The sequence below is a fragment of the Spinacia oleracea genome, chromosome 6, assembly GCF_020520425.1.
Source record: "Spinacia oleracea cultivar Varoflay chromosome 6, BTI_SOV_V1, whole genome shotgun sequence".
NCBI classification, from domain to species: Eukaryota; Viridiplantae; Streptophyta; class Magnoliopsida; order Caryophyllales; family Amaranthaceae; genus Spinacia; species Spinacia oleracea.
In genome coordinates, this window is record NC_079492.1 from 150,244,564 (window position 1) to 150,267,286 (window position 22,723).

Genomic DNA, 22,723 nt, shown 5'->3' on the forward strand with positions numbered 1-22,723 from the left:
GGGGTGATAAAATACTCCATCCGTTTCTAAATTTGTGTCATATTTGGATGAATGTGCGGTGTTTAGAGAAAAAAAATGAGAAATGTATAAGAAAAACAATGATTGAGAGTTTTTTTTTTGGAGAAAAGATAAAGTAAATAATTGTTTATTGTTTATTGATATGAGATTGAAAAGTGGGAAAAATATCGAATAGATAAGAAAAAGTAATCATACTTTATGAAAAAATGGAAAAAGTGGGAAAATTTATGTTCAAAAATAGAAACATGATGCTTATAAGAGAACATTATCTTTAAAAACAGGACACATATTTAGGAACTAAGGAAGTATGTTTTTGTACAAGTGTACACTTACCAACCTTTTTAAACGTTAACTAGCATTTTGACCCGTGCAATAACGACGACTTATGCAATTATGATTTTAAATGCAACTAATATGAGACAAATGCCTAGAAATGAAACCTAAATGAGACTAAAATACCGTATACAAATATGATTCATCAGGCTATTAACTATTTATATTGATCTTTAAGAGTTAGTTATTAGTTCCACGTACTTCGTTATTTTGGTACAAGACATTAGCCGTTATCACGGTGGAAATAATATTTTAGTAATCCCTTTATTTTATTCAAGAAAAAATAATTTTACAAAACAAGAAATTAATTGGGTGTTACTCTAAAATTGAAAATTAATTTAATTTGGACGTGAAATAATTACAAAGGAATAAATTAAAGAAGTGCAAGGTACATAACTAGATATGATGGGCCAACATAGTATGTTCTTAGGTTATCCAAAATTCCAAATGTGTAAAATCATAATTGTCCTTCAACGCAACATATATTCTCTTCGTGTATATAAATAGATAGATATCCTCCTTAACCATAACACACATCTCAAAAACATATTATATAATTACTACTAATACTTTGTAATTTCATCGGCAAAGAAAATGGCTCAAGCAAACGCCAAGGTGCACACATTATTAGCTTGCTTTGCTAATCCTTTCCTATTATATTTCCTCCGATTTTTAATACTCGCAACGTTTGTGATTTCTACACTATTCTCATAGTATGCATTGACATGTGTGAAAGTGAAAAACGTTGCGAGTAAAAATAAACAGAGGGCCGTGTGTACTACGGGTGTTCATCGGTCCAAACCCGGACCGAAACGGACCGACCCGGACCGGACCGAAGACTGAAGACCGAAATTTTGATATTCATGACCCGAAGACCGGACCGATCATGCTTGGATCGGACCCAGACCGAAAAATCGATCCAAAACCCGGACCGGACGGGTTGTAGACTATTTCTATATATTATTTATTTATTCTACAAATTATGGTAAAAAAGAAAAAATATATATAAAAAAACCAATTGTTTAAGGCCTTTTTTGTAAGATAAAATAAAATATACTCCATCACAATATAGGAATATTAACAACATAGTAAAGGAGAGAATCATACTTTTGAATAGTTTATATTATATGGAGTATTTTATTAAGGAAATATAGGTCCGATTTTGGATCACCGGACCAGATCGAAGACCGAAATTTGATATTTCTCGAATTCTTGACCCGAAGACCAGATTGCCTTCGGTCCAGTCCGATCCGATCCACTTTTTCCGATCGGATCAATTTTTGCACACCCCTAGTACTGATTAATAACTTCTTTGTTTAATTTTATAGTCTCAAGATGTTAGAACAATACGGACCTTATGGCTCTCAATTACCGGAAAATTATCGCATGCAACTTGAAGATGGTGAATTTATCAAAGAACTAAAAGTGGGGCATGGATACATTGTGGACGCACTTGAAGTCTTGGTAGCTACGCCAGATGGGTCGACCGATATTTACCACTTCGGCGGCGACCAAGGAGATGAGAACAAGGTAATTATACTTTGACTTTTGACACTATTCATAAATTTCAACTTAACTATCATTTGTAATTTATGGGCAAGAAACATATATTCGTGTCGAGTCTTGTTTGATTCGTCTCGATAAGTACTTTCGGAATATCAACTTTTTATAATTTTTATGAATACAAAATTAGAGATATTAATGTCTAAACATTTACATTGACAAGCTTGAAAAGGTAAACTGTCCCCATTATTTTACAACAAAGGGAGTACTTCCTCCGTTTCTGAAAGTTCTTTAAGCTTTGGATTACGTGTCCAAAATATGAAAACTTTGACCGTAAATTCTCACTATTATATACATCAAAACGTTACATGTAAGATCTTGTTAGATTGGTCTCGGTATGTATTTTCAAAATATCAACTTTTTTTAATTTTTTCATATACAAAATTGGATATATTACTCCCTCCGTCTCTTTTTGTTTTTTACGTTTTCCTTTTTTGGTGTTTCAAAATGTTCTTTACATTTCCTTTTATATTATCACATAAATGATTTAATATTCTATCAAAATTTGTACCCAATTATTATATTAACCAATTAAATCAATTGAGTCATTTAATCTCTCATACTTTTCCATAAGACATTAACTATTTCTCATTTTCCCATATCAGAATTTTGATAAGAGTGAAAACATTATAAATAAACGTAATTTTCCTCGTTTACATGAAAAAACTTAGAAGAATCTCAATGCATATTAATTAGTCGTTAAAACGCGTGTAAAATACCAAACGTAAAAAACAAAAAGAGACGGAGGGAGTAGTACGTAGTTAAATATTGCATTGGAGTCCGTGCAAATAGTAACTGTAAAGAACTTTCTGAAACAGACGTAATATATCTTTATATCTTTTTCGTCGTACTCTCGTTCTATACTTCTAAAAAACAAGTCCGGCCTCTAACTTATATTTATTGCCACATTTTAATTTTACATGCATATTTAAAGATTGTATTGAAGGATAACGAATACGTTACCAGAATTAGTGGGAGTTATGGAAACTATGCACACCAACACAACGATGTGCTTATTGGAACACTAAACATACACACTAATCTGAAGAGACATGCTACATCGCTGGTGGACAGCGACATAAAGAGTCCATACCTAGGGTAAATGGTATTTTCGTTACATGAGTTGAAAAGTCAAACAAATTACTAAATATCGGTAATATGACAGTAATTGATACAACAATGACAGTATTTAAATACAACAATGACAGTATTTATGTAAACGATGATAATACTTATATAACACTTGTATACATATTTTTATCTATTCGTTTAATATGCAACACTTTTATCCATTCATTTAAGTGATCCCTTACTTTTTCTATTTCATTACACTTGTATACATAATTTCCTTTATTTTGATGATTGTGACAATATTTTAATACAACAATGACAGTATATATATAACAATGACAATACTTATATTACCGATGACAGTATATAACAAGTTAGCAACACTATTTAAGTGTGGGCCATCTTTTCAACTTTTTTTTTTTAAGGGTGGGTATGGATTTTTTTTGTCGCTGGTGGACAGCGATGTAGCCAACCTCCTAATCTGAATCCGAACGGATACGGACCATTTGGACAAGGCAGGGATATTACAAACGTGTCCACATTTTCATCACCGGACAAGAGTGATGGCTACGTTGTTGTTGGATTTTTCGGAAGGAGCAACAACTATCTCGAGTCTGTTGGAGTATCCATCCAAAAGGTAACATCCTTACCAAAAAAAATTGATCAACTTTGATTTGTATGTTATTAATACACCGACAAATTGTTTTTTACCATCTATAAAATTCAAAAAAATGTTTTTTACCATCTCTAAATTTTTGCTAACGGTTTTCTTTACCTTTCTGGTGACTGATACCTGCCGCTTTGATGAAAGCGATCACCTCCCGGTCTGCCAAAAATTCTCGGAGGTGAAAAGACACCGACGGAGGATATGAAATAGCTCGACCAACCCTTTAAAACTTGTATTTTACCACCTAAAAAAGGTTAAACTTGTGTTTTACCATCTAAAAACGAAAAATTAGATTAAACCTTTATGTATGGCTACCTAATTCAATTTTCCTCCAAAATTTTGCACTCCCTATGTGATTTTCTTTAACTCTTTTACCTTTCTATCTTTACTTTCATTCACTTTTGTCATTTTTTTTAATTAATGGTGGTGAAAAATTAAGTAAACTCATGGAAAATAAGGAAATGGGGGAAGATAAAAGAGTTAAGTACATGAAATCGTAGAAAAAGAGAACATATTAGAAATATTACCGTTATTTTAGAGCCCCACCTAACATTTTAATCTATTTTCCAATTTTCAGGTGGTAAAAAACAAGTTTTAAACTTTTTTTTAGATGGTAAAATACAAGCACAAATTCTTATTTTGTGTACAATAAATATTGTATACCGGAGTAAAAGTTGACTCAAAATGCTTAAAAGTTACATTTATATATGTAAAAGTTATCTATTTTTTAATGATAAATTTTTTCATTTGAATAAAAATTATTTTTTCAAAATCACTAAATTAATCATTTAACCCTTTAAAATGTTTATCTATCAACTGTTTAATTTTATAATATAAAAGTTACAGAAAAATAGGTTAAAATTACAAAAAACTGCATAAAAGTTATCTTGGTGTACAATAAATTTATTGTACACCTTGTACGCGCAAGACCTTTTGAAATACAAGTTTTAGTTTTTTAAGTGGTAAAAAATAATTTTTTGATTTTTTTAGGTGGTAAAAAGCAATTTATCCTAATACTAATTACCTAAAACTTAATTGATTGGTTATTTCTTTGACAGATACAGGGATAAAAATGAAGAAATGCAATGTATGGTGATAAGGTGCTCCCATCTTGATTGTTGACACACCTCCAATATAATTTACGTATTTTCGAATAAGCCACCTCTATATTTATACTATATATTAAAAAGCGTTTCTACAAACGTTTACATGCCACGTGACGCTCTCCCTCAATCCACAAATCCATGCCATATATCCACTTTCATTATATAGCATAAGATTTGAACCTGCAACGTCCACTTTCAACACTAGACCATTAACCAATTGAGCTACAATCTTTTAGATGTTATCTATGCAAAATTAAAATTAATATAATATAGAAAAAATATCATCTAGAAAAATTATGTTTTGAAAAAACACAAACAAAATTTCATTAAAAAAATATGATAATTACTGTTAGTCACGGAATAATCCGGGACATCGCCCGGACCTAAGGCCCTGTTCGGCAAAAGTAGCGGTAGCGGGTAGCGGTTCAGTAGCGGGTAGCGGTCAATAGTAACGGGTAGCGGTCAATAGTAGCGGGTAACGGTTAGCTGTCAAAGGTAGCGGGTAACTGATATGAGTGTTCGGTAAAAGTAGCGGTTGATATTATAAAATAAAATAAAAGGTGAAATATTATTTAAAACTTTATTATAAATTTGTCAAACGCTACCCGCTACCTTAAACGCCTACTAATTTCAACGTTTGACAAAAGCTACACAGCCGCTACCTCAACCGCTAACCGCTACCTAAATTGCTACCTCGCCAAACACTTACAAATTTTACAAGTAGCGTCTTGACTCGGTCAAAACGCTACCCGCTACCTCAAAAGCTACCGCCGAATACGCCCAGTCACTTTATTTATTTATTTATTTTGACGGGTCACTTTATTTATTTTATCAAGAGCAAGAATGGGACACCAACACAACGATGTGCTTATTGGAACACTAAACATACACACTAATCTGAAGAGACATGCTACATCGCTGGTGGACAGCGACATAAAGAGTCCATACCTAGGGTAAAATGGTATTTTCGTTACATGAGTTGAAAAGTCAAACAAATTACTAAATATCGGTAATATGACAGTAATTGATACAACAATGACAGTATTTAAATACAACAATGACAGTATTTATGTAAACGATGATAATACTTATATAACACTTGTATACATATTTTTATCTATTCGTTTAATATGCAACACTTTTATCCATTCATTTAAGTGATCCCTTACTTTTTCTATTTCATTACACTTGTATACATAATTTCCTTTATTTTGATGATTGTGACAATATTTTAATACAACAATGACAGTATATATATAACAATGACAATACTTATATTACCGATGACAGTATATAACAAGTTAGCAACACTATTTAAGTGTGGGCCATCTTTTCAACTTTTTTTTTTTAAGGGTGGGTATGGATTTTTTTTGTCGCTGGTGGACAGCGATGTAGCCAACCTCCTAATCTGAATCCGAACGGATACGGACCATTTGGACAAGGCAGGGATATTACAAACGTGTCCACATTTTCATCACCGGACAAGAGTGATGGCTACGTTGTTGTTGGATTTTTCGGAAGGAGCAACAACTATCTCGAGTCTGTTGGAGTATCCATCCAAAAGGTAACATCCTTACCAAAAAAAATTGATCAACTTTGATTTGTATGTTATTAATACACCGACAAATTGTTTTTTACCATCTATAAAATTCAAAAAAATGTTTTTTACCATCTCTAAATTTTTGCTAACGGTTTTCTTTACCTTTCTGGTGACTGATACCTGCCGCTTTGATGAAAGCGATCACCTCCCGGTCTGCCAAAAATTCTCGGAGGTGAAAAGACACCGACGGAGGATATGAAATAGCTCGACCAACCCTTTAAAACTTGTATTTTACCACCTAAAAAAGGTTAAACTTGTGTTTTACCATCTAAAAACGAAAAATTAGATTAAACCTTTATGTATGGCTACCTAATTCAATTTTCCTCCAAAATTTTGCACTCCCTATGTGATTTTCTTTAACTCTTTTACCTTTCTATCTTTACTTTCATTCACTTTTGTCATTTTTTTTAATTAATGGTGGTGAAAAATTAAGTAAACTCATGGAAAATAAGGAAATGGGGGAAGATAAAAGAGTTAAGTACATGAAATCGTAGAAAAAGAGAACATATTAGAAATATTACCGTTATTTTAGAGCCCCACCTAACATTTTAATCTATTTTCCAATTTTCAGGTGGTAAAAAACAAGTTTTAAACTTTTTTTTAGATGGTAAAATACAAGCACAAATTCTTATTTTGTGTACAATAAATATTGTATACCGGAGTAAAAGTTGACTCAAAATGCTTAAAAGTTACATTTATATATGTAAAAGTTATCTATTTTTTAATGATAAATTTTTTCATTTGAATAAAAATTATTTTTTCAAAATCACTAAATTAATCATTTAACCCTTTAAAATGTTTATCTATCAACTGTTTAATTTTATAATATAAAAGTTACAGAAAAATAGGTTAAAATTACAAAAAACTGCATAAAAGTTATCTTGGTGTACAATAAATTTATTGTACACCTTGTACGCGCAAGACCTTTTGAAATACAAGTTTTAGTTTTTTAAGTGGTAAAAAATAATTTTTTGATTTTTTTAGGTGGTAAAAAGCAATTTATCCTAATACTAATTACCTAAAACTTAATTGATTGGTTATTTCTTTGACAGATACAGGGATAAAAATGAAGAAATGCAATGTATGGTGATAAGGTGCTCCCATCTTGATTGTTGACACACCTCCAATATAATTTACGTATTTTCGAATAAGCCACCTCTATATTTATACTATATATTAAAAAGCGTTTCTACAAACGTTTACATGCCACGTGACGCTCTCCCTCAATCCACAAATCCATGCCATATATCCACTTTCATTATATAGCATAAGATTTGAACCTGCAACGTCCACTTTCAACACTAGACCATTAACCAATTGAGCTACAATCTTTTAGATGTTATCTATGCAAAATTAAAATTAATATAATATAGAAAAAATATCATCTAGAAAAATTATGTTTTGAAAAAACACAAACAAAATTTCATTAAAAAAATATGATAATTACTGTTAGTCACGGAATAATCCGGGACATCGCCCGGACCTAAGGCCCTGTTCGGCAAAAGTAGCGGTAGCGGGTAGCGGTTCAGTAGCGGGTAGCGGTCAATAGTAACGGGTAGCGGTCAATAGTAGCGGGTAACGGTTAGCTGTCAAAGGTAGCGGGTAACTGATATGAGTGTTCGGTAAAAGTAGCGGTTGATATTATAAAATAAAATAAAAGGTGAAATATTATTTAAAACTTTATTATAAATTTGTCAAACGCTACCCGCTACCTTAAACGCCTACTAATTTCAACGTTTGACAAAAGCTACTCAACCGCTACCTCTACCGCTAACCGCTACCTAAATTGCTACCTCGCCAAACACTTACAAATTTTACAAGTAGCGTCTTGACTCGGTCAAAACGCTACCCGCTACCTCAAAAGCTACCGCCGAATACGCCCAGTCACTTTATTTATTTATTTATTTTGACGGGTCACTTTATTTATTTTATCAAGAGCAAGAATGGGACACCAACACAACGATGTGCTTATTGGAACACTAAACATACACACTAATCTGAAGAGACATGCTACATCGCTGGTGGACAGCGACATAAAGAGTCCATACCTAGGGTAAAATGGTATTTTCGTTACATGAGTTGAAAAGTCAAACAAATTACTAAATATCGGTAATATGACAGTAATTGATACAACAATGACAGTATTTAAATACAACAATGACAGTATTTATGTAAACGATGATAATACTTATATAACACTTGTATACATATTTTTATTTATTCGTTTAATATGCAACACTTTTATCCATTCATTTAAGTGATCCCTTTACTTTTTCTATTTCATTACACTTGTATACATAATTTCCTTTATTTTGATGATTGTGACAATATTTTAATACAACAATGACAGTATATATATAACAATGACAATACTTATATTACCGATGACAGTATATAACAAGTTAGCAACACTATTTAAGTGTGGGCCATCTTTTCAACTTTTTTTTTTTTAAGGGTGGGTATGGATTTTTTTTGTCGCTGGTGGACAGCGATGTAGCCAACCTCCTAATCTGAATCCGAACGAATACGGACCATTTGGACAAGGCAGGGATATTACAAACGTGTCCACATTTTCATCACCGGACAAGAGTGATGGCTACGTTGTTGTTGGATTTTTCGGAAGGAGCAACAACTATCTCGAGTCTGTTGGAGTATCCATCCAAAAGGTAACATCCTTACCAAAAAAAATTGATCAACTTTGATTTGTATGTTATTAATACACCGACAAATTGTTTTTTACCATCTATAAAATTCAAAAAAATGTTTTTTACCATCTCTAAATTTTTGCTAACGGTTTTCTTTACCTTTCTGGTGACTGATACCTGCCGCTTTGATGAAAGCGATCACCTCCCGGTCTGCCAAAAATTCTCGGAGGTGAAAAGACACCGACGGAGGATATGAAATAGCTCGACCAACCCTTTAAAACTTGTATTTTACCACCTAAAAAAGGTTAAACTTGTGTTTTACCATCTAAAAACGAAAAATTAGATTAAACCTTTATGTATGGCTACCTAATTCAATTTTCCTCCAAAATTTTGCACTCCCTATGTGATTTTCTTTAACTCTTTTACCTTTCTATCTTTACTTTCATTCACTTTTGTCATTTTTTTTAATTAATGGTGGTGAAAAATTAAGTAAACTCATGGAAAATAAGGAAATGGGGGAAGATAAAAGAGTTAAGTACATGAAATCGTAGAAAAAGAGAACATATTAGAAATATTACCGTTATTTTAGAGCCCCACCTAACATTTTAATCTATTTTCCAATTTTCAGGTGGTAAAAAACAAGTTTTAAACTTTTTTTTAGATGGTAAAATACAAGCACAAATTCTTATTTTGTGTACAATAAATATTGTATACCGGAGTAAAAGTTGACTCAAAATGCTTAAAAGTTACATTTATATATGTAAAAGTTATCTATTTTTTAATGATAAATTTTTTCATTTGAATAAAAATTATTTTTTCAAAATCACTAAATTAATCATTTAACCCTTTAAAATGTTTATCTATCAACTGTTTAATTTTATAATATAAAAGTTACAGAAAAATAGGTTAAAATTACAAAAAACTGCATAAAAGTTATCTTGGTGTACAATAAATTTATTGTACACCTTGTACGCGCAAGACCTTTTGAAATACAAGTTTTAGTTTTTTAAGTGGTAAAAAATAATTTTTTGATTTTTTTAGGTGGTAAAAAGCAATTTATCCTAATACTAATTACCTAAAACTTAATTGATTGGTTATTTCTTTGACAGATACAGGGATAAAAATGAAGAAATGCAATGTATGGTGATAAGGTGCTCCCATCTTGATTGTTGACACACCTCCAATATAATTTACGTATTTTCGAATAAGCCACCTCTATATTTATACTATATATTAAAAAGCGTTTCTACAAACGTTTACATGCCACGTGACGCTCTCCCTCAATCCACAAATCCATGCCATATATCCACTTTCATTATATAGCATAAGATTTGAACCTGCAACGTCCACTTTCAACACTAGACCATTAACCAATTGAGCTACAATCTTTTAGATGTTATCTATGCAAAATTAAAATTAATATAATATAGAAAAAATATCATCTAGAAAAATTATGTTTTGAAAAAACACAAACAAAATTTCATTAAAAAAATATGATAATTACTGTTAGTCACGGAATAATCCGGGACATCGCCCGGACCTAAGGCCCTGTTCGGCAAAAGTAGCGGTAGCGGGTAGCGGTTCAGTAGCGGGTAGCGGTCAATAGTAACGGGTAGCGGTCAATAGTAGCGGGTAACGGTTAGCTGTCAAAGGTAGCGGGTAACTGATATGAGTGTTCGGTAAAAGTAGCGGTTGATATTATAAAATAAAATAAAAGGTGAAATATTATTTAAAACTTTATTATAAATTTGTCAAACGCTACCCGCTACCTTAAACGCTACTAATTTTAACGTTTGATAAAAGCTACTCAACCGCTACCTCTACCGCTAACCGCTACCTAAATTGCTACCTCGCCAAACACTTACAAATTTTACAAGTAGCGTCTTGACTCGGTCAAAACGCTACCCGCTACCTCAAAAGCTACCGCCGAACACGCCCTAAATACTAGTTTGTTTTATAAATTACGAGTGGGTACGTGGCCTCTCAAGAATGATTGTAATCATAAACTTGAGTGAATGTTGTATTACTGTTGTTTTTGTTGTCTTTGTAATTTTGTATGATGTCTGTTGGCTAAACTACATCTTTATAAGAACTTTTTTCGCCTTTTAAATCTTGTCACTTTTCATTTATTCTTTTTTAACCCATTCTTGCTCTTGATAAAATAAATAAAGTGACCCGTCAAAATAAATAAATAAATAAAGTGACGGGGCGTATTCGGCGGTAGCGTTTGAGGTATGGGGTATCGTTTTGACCTAGTCAAGACGCTACTTGTAAAATTTGTAAGTATTTGGTAAAGTAGCGATTTAGGTAGCGGTTACCGGTTGAGGTAGCGGCTGTGTAGCTTTTGTCAAACGTTGAAATTAGTAGGCGTTTAAGGTAGCGAGTAGCGTTTGACAAATTTATAATAAAGTTTTAAATAATATTATTGCTTTTATTTTTATTTTATAATATCAACCGTTACTTTTACCGAACACTCATATTAGTTACCCGCTAATTTGACAGCTAACCGTTACCCGCTACCATTCACCGCCACTCGCTACTTTAACCGCTACCCGCTACTCAACCGCTAACCGTTATCCGCTACCGCTAATTTTGCCGAACAGGGCCGTAAGCTAGTTAGCTACATTAAAATTGGTTGTAGCCACCGTAACTATTTTAATCTCAACCCTTTAAGGGAAATTTTAGCCATACATTTTTTATCGTTAAAGTTGAAAAATATATGTAAAAGATTTATTTTAATCAAAATCGCCTTTTTTTTTGTCTTTTATAATTTTAATTATCAGTTAGGAAATTATTTGCTCATTCAATGCTTTTTTTAACTTCAAAACCAGTTAAACAAGGTGTAATACATCAGGTTTGCATTCAATAAACCTTTTGCCGACAATCATATGTTAATATAGTCTATTTCGAAAAATGATAAATCCAAGGAAATAATTCACTTCTTCCAATAAAATCATCTTTGAAAAAATGTGGATTTCCTTGAAAGAATTAAGAATTTCCTTGGATTTTTCACCTCCCGTCTATTTCTTCTCGCATATCATCGCCGTCAATGGGTGTTCTAATTGATTAGAAAATAATTGCATGAAATAATTAAAGATCGAAAAAATGACAATCATATACTTGGTAAATATTTTTTTTAAGGTAGTTCGGTAATCATATGCAATGACCTTAAACCAAGATTCCAAGAAAAATGAGAACAATTTTTGGAAAAAACTTCCATGGGTAATTAGTTTTTGTGAGAATCTCATCTCCATGGTTGAAGGGGTTATTTTTACGCAAAAGATCATTTAATTTATATTAATTATTTGTCCAATGAAATTAATGGTCTTGGTTTACTATTATACATGTACGGTCTTGATTTAAAAATGACGGTGGTTACCAAATTATTGTAGCTATTGTAAAATCTTCTTCTCATATACTCCCTCTGTCCCAGAATATTCGCACTGGTTCGAGTCGACACGCTTGCCAATGCACAACTTTGACCACCAACATATTATAAAAACTTATGAAATATTAATATTTTAAAAATATATGTTAAAAATGAAGCCAACAATATATTATAGGCTAACTTTTGTTTTCATAAACTAGAAATAAAATAGGGTCAGAGTGAATTATGTAAATAGTGCAAAAAGTCAAACCGGTGTGTGTATTCCGGGAACGAAGGAGTATATATACGGAGTATTAGAAAATTGCAAAGAATCTCCGAGATTCTAGATTCTACTATTCTAGCTGATAGTAATGAAACTAGCTATCTAAGAGCATCAATTGTAGCTTACTCTTAGCCCCCTCTTAAAGAGAGAGAATGTCTAAGAGCTAGCTCTTAAAAAAATTAAGGTAACTCTTAGCTACCTCTTATTTAGAGGTTGATTGAGACATCCTCTAAATAAGAGGTAGCTCTTAGAAATAAGAGGGGGTATGAGGTGTATTTTATGTATGTTTTTCACTTATATTTAAAAAAAAAAAAAAAAATGTGATATTGTATGTAAGAGTTAGTGTATAAGAGGTGGTCTATTTCTTGGGTATTTGGTAGATAATTCTTAATAAGAGATGGTGATGATGTGGAGTTGGAGAGAGATTAAGAGTGGGTAAATAAGAATTAGCCTTATAATTGATGCTCTAATTGGCCAATGTATGTTGCAAAGTTTGACCAGAAAAGTATCTAATTTGTGTCACCCAATTATAGTAGAATCTTGTTCAAAGACGCAAACTAAGAAATATTTGTTGACTTTACTCCTCCAATCATTCATATCAAAACAAATATTCAATATTTGGAAATTTATTTTGGCGCACTTATACGGGAGTAGAGAGTATAATGAGTGTATCAAAATCACTTTCATATCTTTTATATACACTTCTCCGTATAATTATAAAAATCTCGCGTGTTTTTATCCAAACTACCCTCCTATTTAGTAGGGATAATCCTAAACTACCCTTATATAAATACCAAGTAAGTAGTTTAAGAAAAAAATTGTTGATTTTACTCCTCCAATCATTCATATCAAAACAAATACTTAGCATTTGAAAATTTATTTTGACACACCTATACGTGAGTAGAAAGTACAATGAGTGTGTCAAAATCACTTCCCTGTATTTTGTATACACTCCGTATAATACTAAAAATCTCGCGTGTTTTTATTCCAAACTACCCTCCTATTTAGTAGGGATAACCCTAAACTACCCTTATATATACAAAGTAAGTAGTATATGAAAAAATGGCACTTGGATTTGACTAAAACAATCTTTCAAAATTAAAATAATTGTGGGATTAATGGAGACGAAATGTCCACCATTTGGGTTTGCAGGGCAATACTACCAAAGTTCAGGAGGTAATTGTGTGAGGCAAACTAGCTTCTTTGGTGGAAAACCAGTGCTAAATCAAGGTGTTGGCTATTCTGTTATTTTGGGTTTTGGTGCTTTCTTTGCTGTCTTCACCTCTTTTCTGGTATGTCATCTATACTAACTTCTTTGCTTTTAATCTGTTCTCTTAAGGTTATATACTGTTCTCTTAGTTAAGGTTATAATATGCTTGTTTTTCTTTGTTAGTTTGAATTGATTGGTGTTACATTTGTTCCTGAATGTTTTTTACCTTCACTATTTGAACGGATTTCAATACGATATATTAACCATTTATATTGGTGATAGTAGTCATATCATATAGACCTGAATAAAAGGCGGGTCGGGACAGGTTCGGGCTGGCCTGTGACCTTAAAATTTTGCCTATTATATCGGGCTAGGCCAAGATTCAGGCCGATTTTGTGTGCCCAAAACCCGCTATTTCGATTTTATGTAAAAGTGTAATTTTATGTTGCCCATAAACCGTCATCATTTTTCAAAAGTTTTGCCGGTCCGGGCCCTATATTATGCCCAAACCACGTTAATTTTCGGGTCATGCCGGGCCCAACGTGTCGGGCTCATGTTGATCAACTTTAAATTATAACATATGTATGGTTTATGGTACGACAAATGATCCTACTGAACTAGTTACCTCTCGAGCCCTTTTGACAACAATTTGCGCTCATATCATCATATGCAATGTAGGTGTGGTTGGAGAAACGATATGTTGGCTCACGTCACACATCAGAATGGTTTAACACTGCGGGTAGATCAGTTAAAACTGGGCTCATAGCCAGTGTTATTGTCTCACAGGTATATGTTTTCCTTTTTTTCCATTTGCATTTCTTTAGTCTTTCATATTCCATTTGAAGTCCAAAAAAGAGATGAAAAAGTATTTCATCAGTTGAATAGCTTAGGTAAATGACTAAATGCAAGTACAAAAATCACTAAAAACAGTACAAAAATACTTAATTACTTAAAAATAAATAAATGTAAAAGACAAAAACACCCTTTTAAATTCAAAAGTCTCCAAAACCAAAAAGAAAAAAATGTCTTCACTGTATTTCTGGTTTTCAATCATTCCTCTTGATTCTCTGGTTTCTATACCTTGAAGATAGGTATGTCATCTTGTTTGTTTGTCAATTTTTTCAATTTGATATCGCTCTTTGATGTTGCCTGATAATTCGTGTATCATAGGAGTTGTTATTTTTTTTTTTTTTTTTTTTTTTTTTTTTTTTTTGTAATTTCCGGAATTTATATCACCGGCAGTCGGTTTGTACTACCGAATTCTTCCACCGGGAGTCGACTCCAAATTACGGCTGATTTTTCCGGCCAGTTATTTGTTGGGTAATTGTGTTGTTTTTTAAATTAAAAGTATTGCCCACCAAGTGTTTGTTGAAATGACACTAGTTTTTCATAGTGTAAATTCTACTTAGATCAATGTTTTCATTCTTTTGCACCATGGAAATTGTGATTGGGGAGTCGTTGTTCATTGTGTGAATTTTGTATTAGGTGTTCTGAAGAAAAATATGGTCAGTCAGTGCTCACTAGTTTTTAGCTGTGCAAAAAAGTTTGATTGACAGTTAGGTGTTGGAACAAGTGAGTAGAAATGAGATTCATTGTTTATTAGTAGAACAAATAGTTAGTTGTTTGAGCTTTTGTTGAAGTGTAAGTTGGAACAACAACAAAAACTAAGTATTTTTGGTAACACGAAATTATGCTCAATTGCTCATCTATGATCTGTTGTTAGTATGTTGTTTAGTACATAAATGGATTGAATCCTCTATTGTTTACAAAAAAAAGTTGATTGACAGTTAGGTGTTGGAACAAGTGAGTAGAAATGAGATTCATTGTTTATTAGTAGAATAAATAGTTAGTTGTTTGAGCTTTTGTTGAAGTGTAAGTTGGAAAAACAAAAACTAAGTAAATTGGTAACACGAAAATATGCTCAATTGCTCATCTATTATCTGTTGTTAGTATGTTGTTTAGTATATACACGAATCCTCTACTGTTTACGAAAGGGACACTAGTGATAAGCCTGCTAGTGAGTATGGGTACTGGTAATGTGGTTTCTTGACAAAATATGTTGCTATTGTTTAATCTTCACCGAAATCATAAGGCTGCATTATCGGAGTAATGCACATCCATTCAGATACACGAATCAGAAGAGATGTTTTGTGTGAGAAAATGAAGGCTGGCTAATGGAGTATTTGTGTTTATATGCTTAGTTTATGTTCATTGGTGTCCATCGATTTGAAGAATAGTCTGAAAGTAGGGGGCTTTTAATTTACAAGTAATTGAATATTAGAAGTATTATATAGTTTTTGGGTGGAAAGAAGGTTTTAATAGAATAAGGGAAATTTAGGAAAAATAATAGATAAGTGATATTAAGTTATTCTGCATTTAGTACCCCTTATTGGAACTCCTTTTTTTTTGTTTTGGCAGTGGACATGGGCAGCCACAATCTTGCAGAGCTCTAATGTTGCTTGGCAATATGGTATCAGTGGTCCTTTTTGGTATGCAAGTGGTGCTACTATCCAGGCATGTTTATCTTTTTTTTATCTATTGGTATGAATTTTAGCAGCTTATGGTGTCCGGAAATAATTGTCACATTAATCAGCATATCCTAAAGTAGTACTCAATCTGTCCCATAAAACAATAAAGGTGTGGAGGAGAGAGGGGGGTTTATGAATAAAAAAACCAATAACACAAATTTCATTGGTAGAAACACGAACTATGACATATTTTGTAGTTAAAAGGAGGGGAATTTGGGTATTTAAATCGTTTGATACGGTCATAAGGGTATGTTGGACAAAAATTAAAGGATTAAGGCTTTGTTCTGTTCTGTTCACCTTATTTCCACTTATTTTAGGAAAAATACGTTTAGATAAGTTCAGTTATGTGCAGATAAATTTAGGAAAAATAAGCGTTGACCAAGTACAATTTATAACTAAAATAAGTTTTGACAAGTTTCAATAAGTTAAGTTAATTCAGATAAGTTCAGAAAAAATAAGTGAAAGTCAGATGAATGGAACGCACCCTAAATAGGAAACTTTTTAGAAGTAGGCACAACACTTTGAAACACCGTAAATGGAAAACATATACTATATTATGGGACGGAGGGAGTGGGGGTTATGGTTTATGATTGAACTTCTGTAAAATGATGTCAGAGTATGTGTTAGTTTTCCGAGTTTATTCCGTATGGAGGGAGTATCTATTCAGTTTAATAAAATTTTGTAAGGAACTGTTGACAGGTTATTCTGTTTGGAATCATTGCAATAGAAATCAAGAGAAAAGCTCCTCATGCTCATACAGTCTGTGAAATTGTGAAGGCTAGGTATACTCCTCATATGATGAAGTTGTGTTATTTCTGTTAATCATCTAATGTTTATGGAGGGTGATGCGCGCTTTTCCTTTCTGTGCACTTTTCAGATGGGGAACGGCTGCGCACATGACATTTCTAATATTCTGTTTCTTCACAAACATAATAGTAACAGCAATGCTACTCCTGGGTGGTTCTGCTGTTGTAAATGCACTTACAGGAGTAAATCTATATGCTGCTAGTTTCCTGATACCCCTTGGAGTTGTTGTTTACACACTAGCCGGAGGACTGAAAGCCACCTTTCTTGCAAGCTATATACATTCAGTGATCGGTACACCACTTTTAATCTTTACTGTGATTTATAGTAGACTAGTAATAGATAACCAAATATTACAATTGGTAGAAGGTACATCGGGTTGCATGTAGCTCTACATGCAACCGGGTCGTTTTGTATTTTTATTTCTTCAAGAAGCACATTTTTTATGGTTTAAAAGCACATATTTACTGATTAAAAGCACATTTTTACATAAAAAAAACACATCCACTTTAAAGAACATATTGTTTAGTACAAAACAATCACTAAAATATAAAGAATTTTTCTGAAAAAAATGTATGCGCTTAAACTGTAGAAATGTGCTTTTTGAAAATTGTACTTTTAAACCTAAAAATGTGCTTTAAGATTGGAAAATGTTCTACATGCAACCGGGTGCACCTTCTAATTTGTGATTCGCAGCAATGGCGCCAAAAACTTGCAGATAAGTGTGCAAGGTTTTGACATTATTGCTGGTTGTGAAGTTAAATTACTGTCAGTGACATTTGTTTACCAGGCCAACTGTAACTTTTTTTTGGGTTGTAAATTGCAGTACATGTGGTGCTGGTAACTTTCGTGTTCCTAGTTTACACAGCAAGCAAGGAACTAGGCAGTCCTGCTATAATTTATGAGCGACTCAAAGAAGTTTCAAGCAGATCAAGACTTTGTATGGAGCCTATTTCTCATGCAGGGCAATCTTGTGGTCCAGCAGATGGGAATTACAAAGGATCTTACCTCACCATGTTGAGCTCAGGTGGACTTGTTTTCGGGATTATCAACATTGTTGGCAACTTCGGGACCGTCTTTGTTGACAATGTAGGTCTTTTTAATCCTTCATTCCATCTTAAATATATTCCAGAATCTTCTGAATGCCAAATACTACTCCCTCGGTCCATATTTATAGTCTCGTTTGACTAAAAACACGGGTTTTAAGAAAAGTGGAATACAGTATATGGAAAATTGGAATATGATACATTGATGATTGATTTTAAATTCAGAAAGTCCTTTTAATATTTCATTCCATCTTAAATACTACATCCGTTTCAAAATGATCTTTACGCTTTCCGTTTTAGTCTGTTCTATAATGTTCTTTACATTGTGTTTTATTCTATTTTTGAACATGAAACTTCAATATCTTACGGCCCCTCTTACCCCCACAACATTTATAAAATTTCACTCATTCTCTTATTTTATTCATTTTTTTTATTACATCCACCCACCTATTTACACTCATTCACTTTATTCGTATTTTATTATATTTACCACCTTTTTTTACACATTTTTCCTTTTTATCTTAATATTTGTGCAAATAGTAACCTTAAATATATTCCAAAATGTTCTGAATGCCTAATACTAGCATATACTACCTCCGTTTCATTAATGATCTAAAATTTTGTTACAGGGGTATTGGGTAAGTGCAATAGCAGCAAGGCCTTCATCAACACATAAGGGCTATTTGTTGGGTGGTTTGGTGTGGTTTGCAGTGCCATTCTCTTTGGCAACATCATTGGGTATCGCGGCTCTTGCTCTAGATTTGCCTATAACTGCAAGTGAAGCCAATCATGGCCTTGTTCCCCCTGCTGCAGCTGTTGCTTTGATGGGGACATCAGGATCCGTTTTGCTCCTCACTATGCTCTTTATGTAGGTAGCTGATTTCTGAATTCTGATTCATGGATTTTTCTTAAAAAGGGACATAATACAGCTTGCATTTCCTGTTATTGATTCATGATTATTAAAACAATAAGCTCGAGTAATTAATTAGAAAATAAACAACAGGAATTAAGTTTATGAGAAGGATTAATTAGTATGTATAGGCAACCTTCCTCACTATGCTCTTTATGTAAGTAGCTGATTTCTGAATTCTGACAGAAAGCAGGATTTTATAGGCATCTTCTGTATTATGTTGCTTAGTAACTTCAATTTATTCTACAGATTATTTTTCCTGATGTTTACCACCTTTTAATTAAGTTTCAGGTTTTGTATTTACCGCCTTATAAAATGAAATTATGACTTTCATTTATATGTTGGTGCATGCAGGGCTGTAACATCTGCAGGATCAGCCGAGTTGATAGCAGTATCATCACTATGCACATATGACATCTACAGAACTTACATCAACCCAAACGCAACAGGAAAGCAAATACTCAAAGTTTCAAGAATAATAATCCTAGCATTTGGTTGTTTCATGGGAGTATTAGCAGTAATACTAAACAAAGCAGGGGTTTCACTAGGTTGGATGTACTTAGCCATGGGAGTGTTTGTTGGATCAGCAGTTATGCCCATCGCGTTCTCCCTCCTATGGAGGAAGGCGAACTCCATAGGAGCCATCCTCGGAGCAACCATTGGTTGTGTTTTGGGTGTAATTACTTGGTTGTCAGTAACAAAGATCGAGTATGGGAGGGTAAATCTTGATACAACAGGAAGGAACACGCCTATGCTTGCAGGTAGGGATGAACAAAAGTAATTCGATTCTGGGTAACAAATTTATTTGGAAACCTGTTGCAACAGGTTGCGGTTCCGGCTTTCAATTTTTTGAAACGGTTACCCTGTACTAACTTATTCTAACATGGAGTATCCAAAATAAGGAACCGGACCATATAAAAATGACAGATTACAATAATTTATTAATTTTTTTTAAAATGACAGAATTACCCTGAATTGGAACCTGTTGAACCTGTTGCAACAAGTTCCAGCTCCGTTCTCATTTTCAGGAACCTGTATCAACATGTTCGGTTCCGGTTCCCATTTTAAGGAACCTGTTGTAACAAATTCAGGTTCCAGTTCCTGGAATTTTAAACCCTCTACTTGCAGGAAACCTGGTGTCTATTCTTAGTGGTGGAGCAATTCATGCTGTTTGTAGCTTCCTGTGGCCTCAGAATTATGACTGGGATACTACTAAGAAGATTAGCATGGTTGAGAAAGATATGACTGAGGTTTCTTCTGATGAGTTTGAAGAAGAGAAACTCAGGAAAGCCAAGGCATGGATTGTGAGATGGGGTCTTGTTTTTACTGCTGTGATTGTCATTCTTTGGCCTGCTCTTAGCCTCCCTGCAGGTAGGTAAACTGGTATATTTTGCTCTTGAATTTTTGATGATTTACTTGTTTAGGGTACTGAAAACTAGTTGGAGGATGCATGTGGTGTTACACTAACGTTGTTGATATGGTGCTACTTTCTACGTACTCTGTAGTACTTTCTATTAGACCTGATCATCGTGAGCCTCACATGCTGGCCAGTCTGAAAAATAGCGGGATTTGGGCAGATGTTTAGGCCCGTTTTCTAGGCCCAACCGGTTTTGGGGCGAACTTTGGGTAACTAACAACTACAATTTTAGTTATAAAATTGGATTGAAAAGCCCGCGATTTTGACCCGAAATAGCGGGTTTCAGACACAAAAAATCGACCTAGAGTTTCGCCCAGTCGACATGATGAAATGAACTTTTTGGTCGTGACCTGACCTGAACAAAGGCCGACATGTCTTTTGATCAGGTTACTTTCTAGTTTCTACTACCTCTGCTTCATAATGATCTTCATGATTTCGGTTTTCGTCTATTTCATAATATTTTTTACATTACGCTTCATACTATAATTGGATATGAAAATGTAAAACCTTACCCCATAAAAAGCCCCATAAAAAGAACAGTTTTTGGGCAGCTTTGATGTCCTGTTTTTCAGGCCCGACCCGATTTAATTATTTTTGGTGGGATTTTGACTTTTGAGCAACTCAAACTACAATTTTAGTATTAATATTGGCCCAAATAGCGGGTTTTGGTCAGATTTTTAGACCGTTTTCCGGCCCACCGGCCAGTATTTTGGCCCAAAAATAGTGGGTTATGGCCTTATGGGCACCAAAACTCGACCCGGAAAGCCTTCTAACCCGACACAATGGGCTGAATATTTTGCCCTCACCCTACCCCACCCGGCCCACCTTTTAATTCACGTCTACTTTCTATGTAACACAGTAACAACACCAAAAAAAATTCCAACTTATTTAATCTGTGTTATGTTATGTGTTGATGCAGGAGTATTTAGTTTGAAATATTTCACAGTATGGGCAATAATTGCAATAGCATGGGGAACCATAGGATCTGCAATTATAATAGCAATGCCATTGATGGAGAGCTGGAAAACTATTCAAAGTGTATTATCAGGGATGTTCACCAACGACAGGCTACTCGAAAGGATCGAGGAGCTGAATTCAAAGATGAACACGATCATACAAGCGATCCCTGAAGCAGAACGTACAACTTCACTTGCTTGAGAAAGAGAAGACGAACAAGAAAGATTTGTTAGATGATGATGATCAAATAGAACAACTCCATCGTTTAGCTTGACAAACGACTTTAAAGGGGTTTAATTTCGCTTTTTTTTTTGGGTGCAAATGAGTCACAATGGCGGGAATGAGAATCAATCTCAGGATTACCTGAAATCGGAAGAGAAACTCTAATTAACTGAGTTATCCCCCACTGTCGTCAATTTCGCATTGTTGTGGTATGGAAAGAGAAATCTATACATTCCAAATTGTATGAAGTGTTTGAATGTGTTTGGTCTTCCTAGTTAAAATTTGCAAAATATATTTAGTGGTGCTCGTTCGCATCACTGCCTGTTTCCAGTTTTTGATTTTTTGCTTTTATAAACCATATGATTTATATTGAATCATGAACTAAAAAATAATCATACTCATAGTAATCATGTTACGGAGTAATTTTGAAAACTAACAACAAAAAACTGAAAACTATTTTTTATGGTTTTCATATTTTGGTTTTTTAGTTTTGTAAAAAACAGAAAACTGGAAATAAAAAATGTTACCGAACAGACCCTTAAAATTTGTAGTCACTGGTTGGGTTTCTGTTGTTTTATCAGCCAATATCGGGTTTGTGGTTGGAGCATATGTTGGGTGTGGCCCAAATTTCTTGGCCCAAATTCCACTTGCCCTTTTAAATAACCTAGCATTATCTAGATTTATGTTTAAAGATGGTAACATAAACATCTTGGCCTTGTTTCCTTCACTTTATTTCTCTTATCTGATTTAAACTTATTTTTTCTGATCTAATCTGATTTGATAAGTAATAATGTCATAAAACAAAGTAAAATAAACAAGGCCTTACTCTTATGTCCCTTTTATTCTTACGTTTGGTATCATACACGCAATTTAATGGCTAAATAATGTGGATTGAGAATCTCTATTTTTTATTAAAAAATGCAAATTACATTTATCTTTTTAATAATGTTTTTGCATTGTTGTGGTTTGGAAGGAG

General features: G+C 33.4%; 2 protein-coding genes across 8 annotated transcripts; both read left to right on the top strand.

Moving 5' to 3' along the window:
* The first annotated feature begins 887 nt into the window (after positions 1 to 887).
* LOC110801348 (uncharacterized) lies at positions 888 to 11,903 on the top strand. 7 transcript variants are annotated; one of them, XR_008924141.1, is made up of 5 exons: positions 888 to 966; positions 1,680 to 3,622; positions 4,711 to 6,322; positions 7,411 to 9,024; positions 10,113 to 11,898. XR_008924141.1 is itself a non-coding variant. In XM_056833216.1 (4 exons), the coding sequence occupies exons 1-4, from the start codon at positions 1,238 to 1,240 to the stop codon at positions 4,720 to 4,722; spliced, it is 444 nt and encodes a 147-aa protein (XP_056689194.1). In that variant the 5' UTR covers positions 897 to 1,237; the 3' UTR covers positions 4,723 to 7,399. The 7 variants fall into 7 exon arrangements, 2 of the variants coding, with proteins under 2 accessions (XP_056689194.1, XP_056689193.1); XR_008924145.1 differs by having other exon boundaries at positions 897 to 3,622; positions 4,711 to 4,752; positions 5,595 to 6,322; positions 10,113 to 11,903; XR_008924144.1 differs by having other exon boundaries at positions 897 to 3,622; positions 7,411 to 7,452; positions 8,295 to 9,024; positions 10,113 to 11,901.
* A 1,814-nt stretch (positions 11,904 to 13,717) lies between these two features.
* LOC110801333 (urea-proton symporter DUR3) lies at positions 13,718 to 22,071 on the top strand. Its single transcript, XM_022006681.2, is given in 11 exon segments — positions 13,718 to 13,945; positions 14,542 to 14,649; positions 16,282 to 16,377; positions 17,091 to 17,173; positions 17,269 to 17,489; positions 18,022 to 18,284; positions 18,871 to 19,109; positions 19,506 to 19,912; positions 20,280 to 20,522; positions 21,488 to 21,708; positions 21,710 to 22,071. Coding segments are annotated over 11 exon segments (2,145 nt in total). The 5' UTR covers positions 13,718 to 13,771; the 3' UTR covers positions 21,800 to 22,071.
* The last annotated feature ends 652 nt before the right edge of the window (positions 22,072 to 22,723 follow it).

Excerpts from the sequence above, each read along its gene's own strand:
- LOC110801348 (XM_056833215.1), top strand. The coding sequence starts at position 1,238 with ATGCTTGGATCGGACCCAGACCGAAAAATCGATCCAAAACCCGGACCG. Across the intron at positions 1,291-1,679 it reads CCAAAACCCGGACCGGACGG|TCTCAAGATGTTAGAACAAT; the intron begins GTTGTAGACTAT and ends TTAATTTTATAG. Across the intron at positions 1,882-3,445 it reads ACCAAGGAGATGAGAACAAG|CGATGTAGCCAACCTCCTAA; the intron begins GTAATTATACTT and ends GCTGGTGGACAG.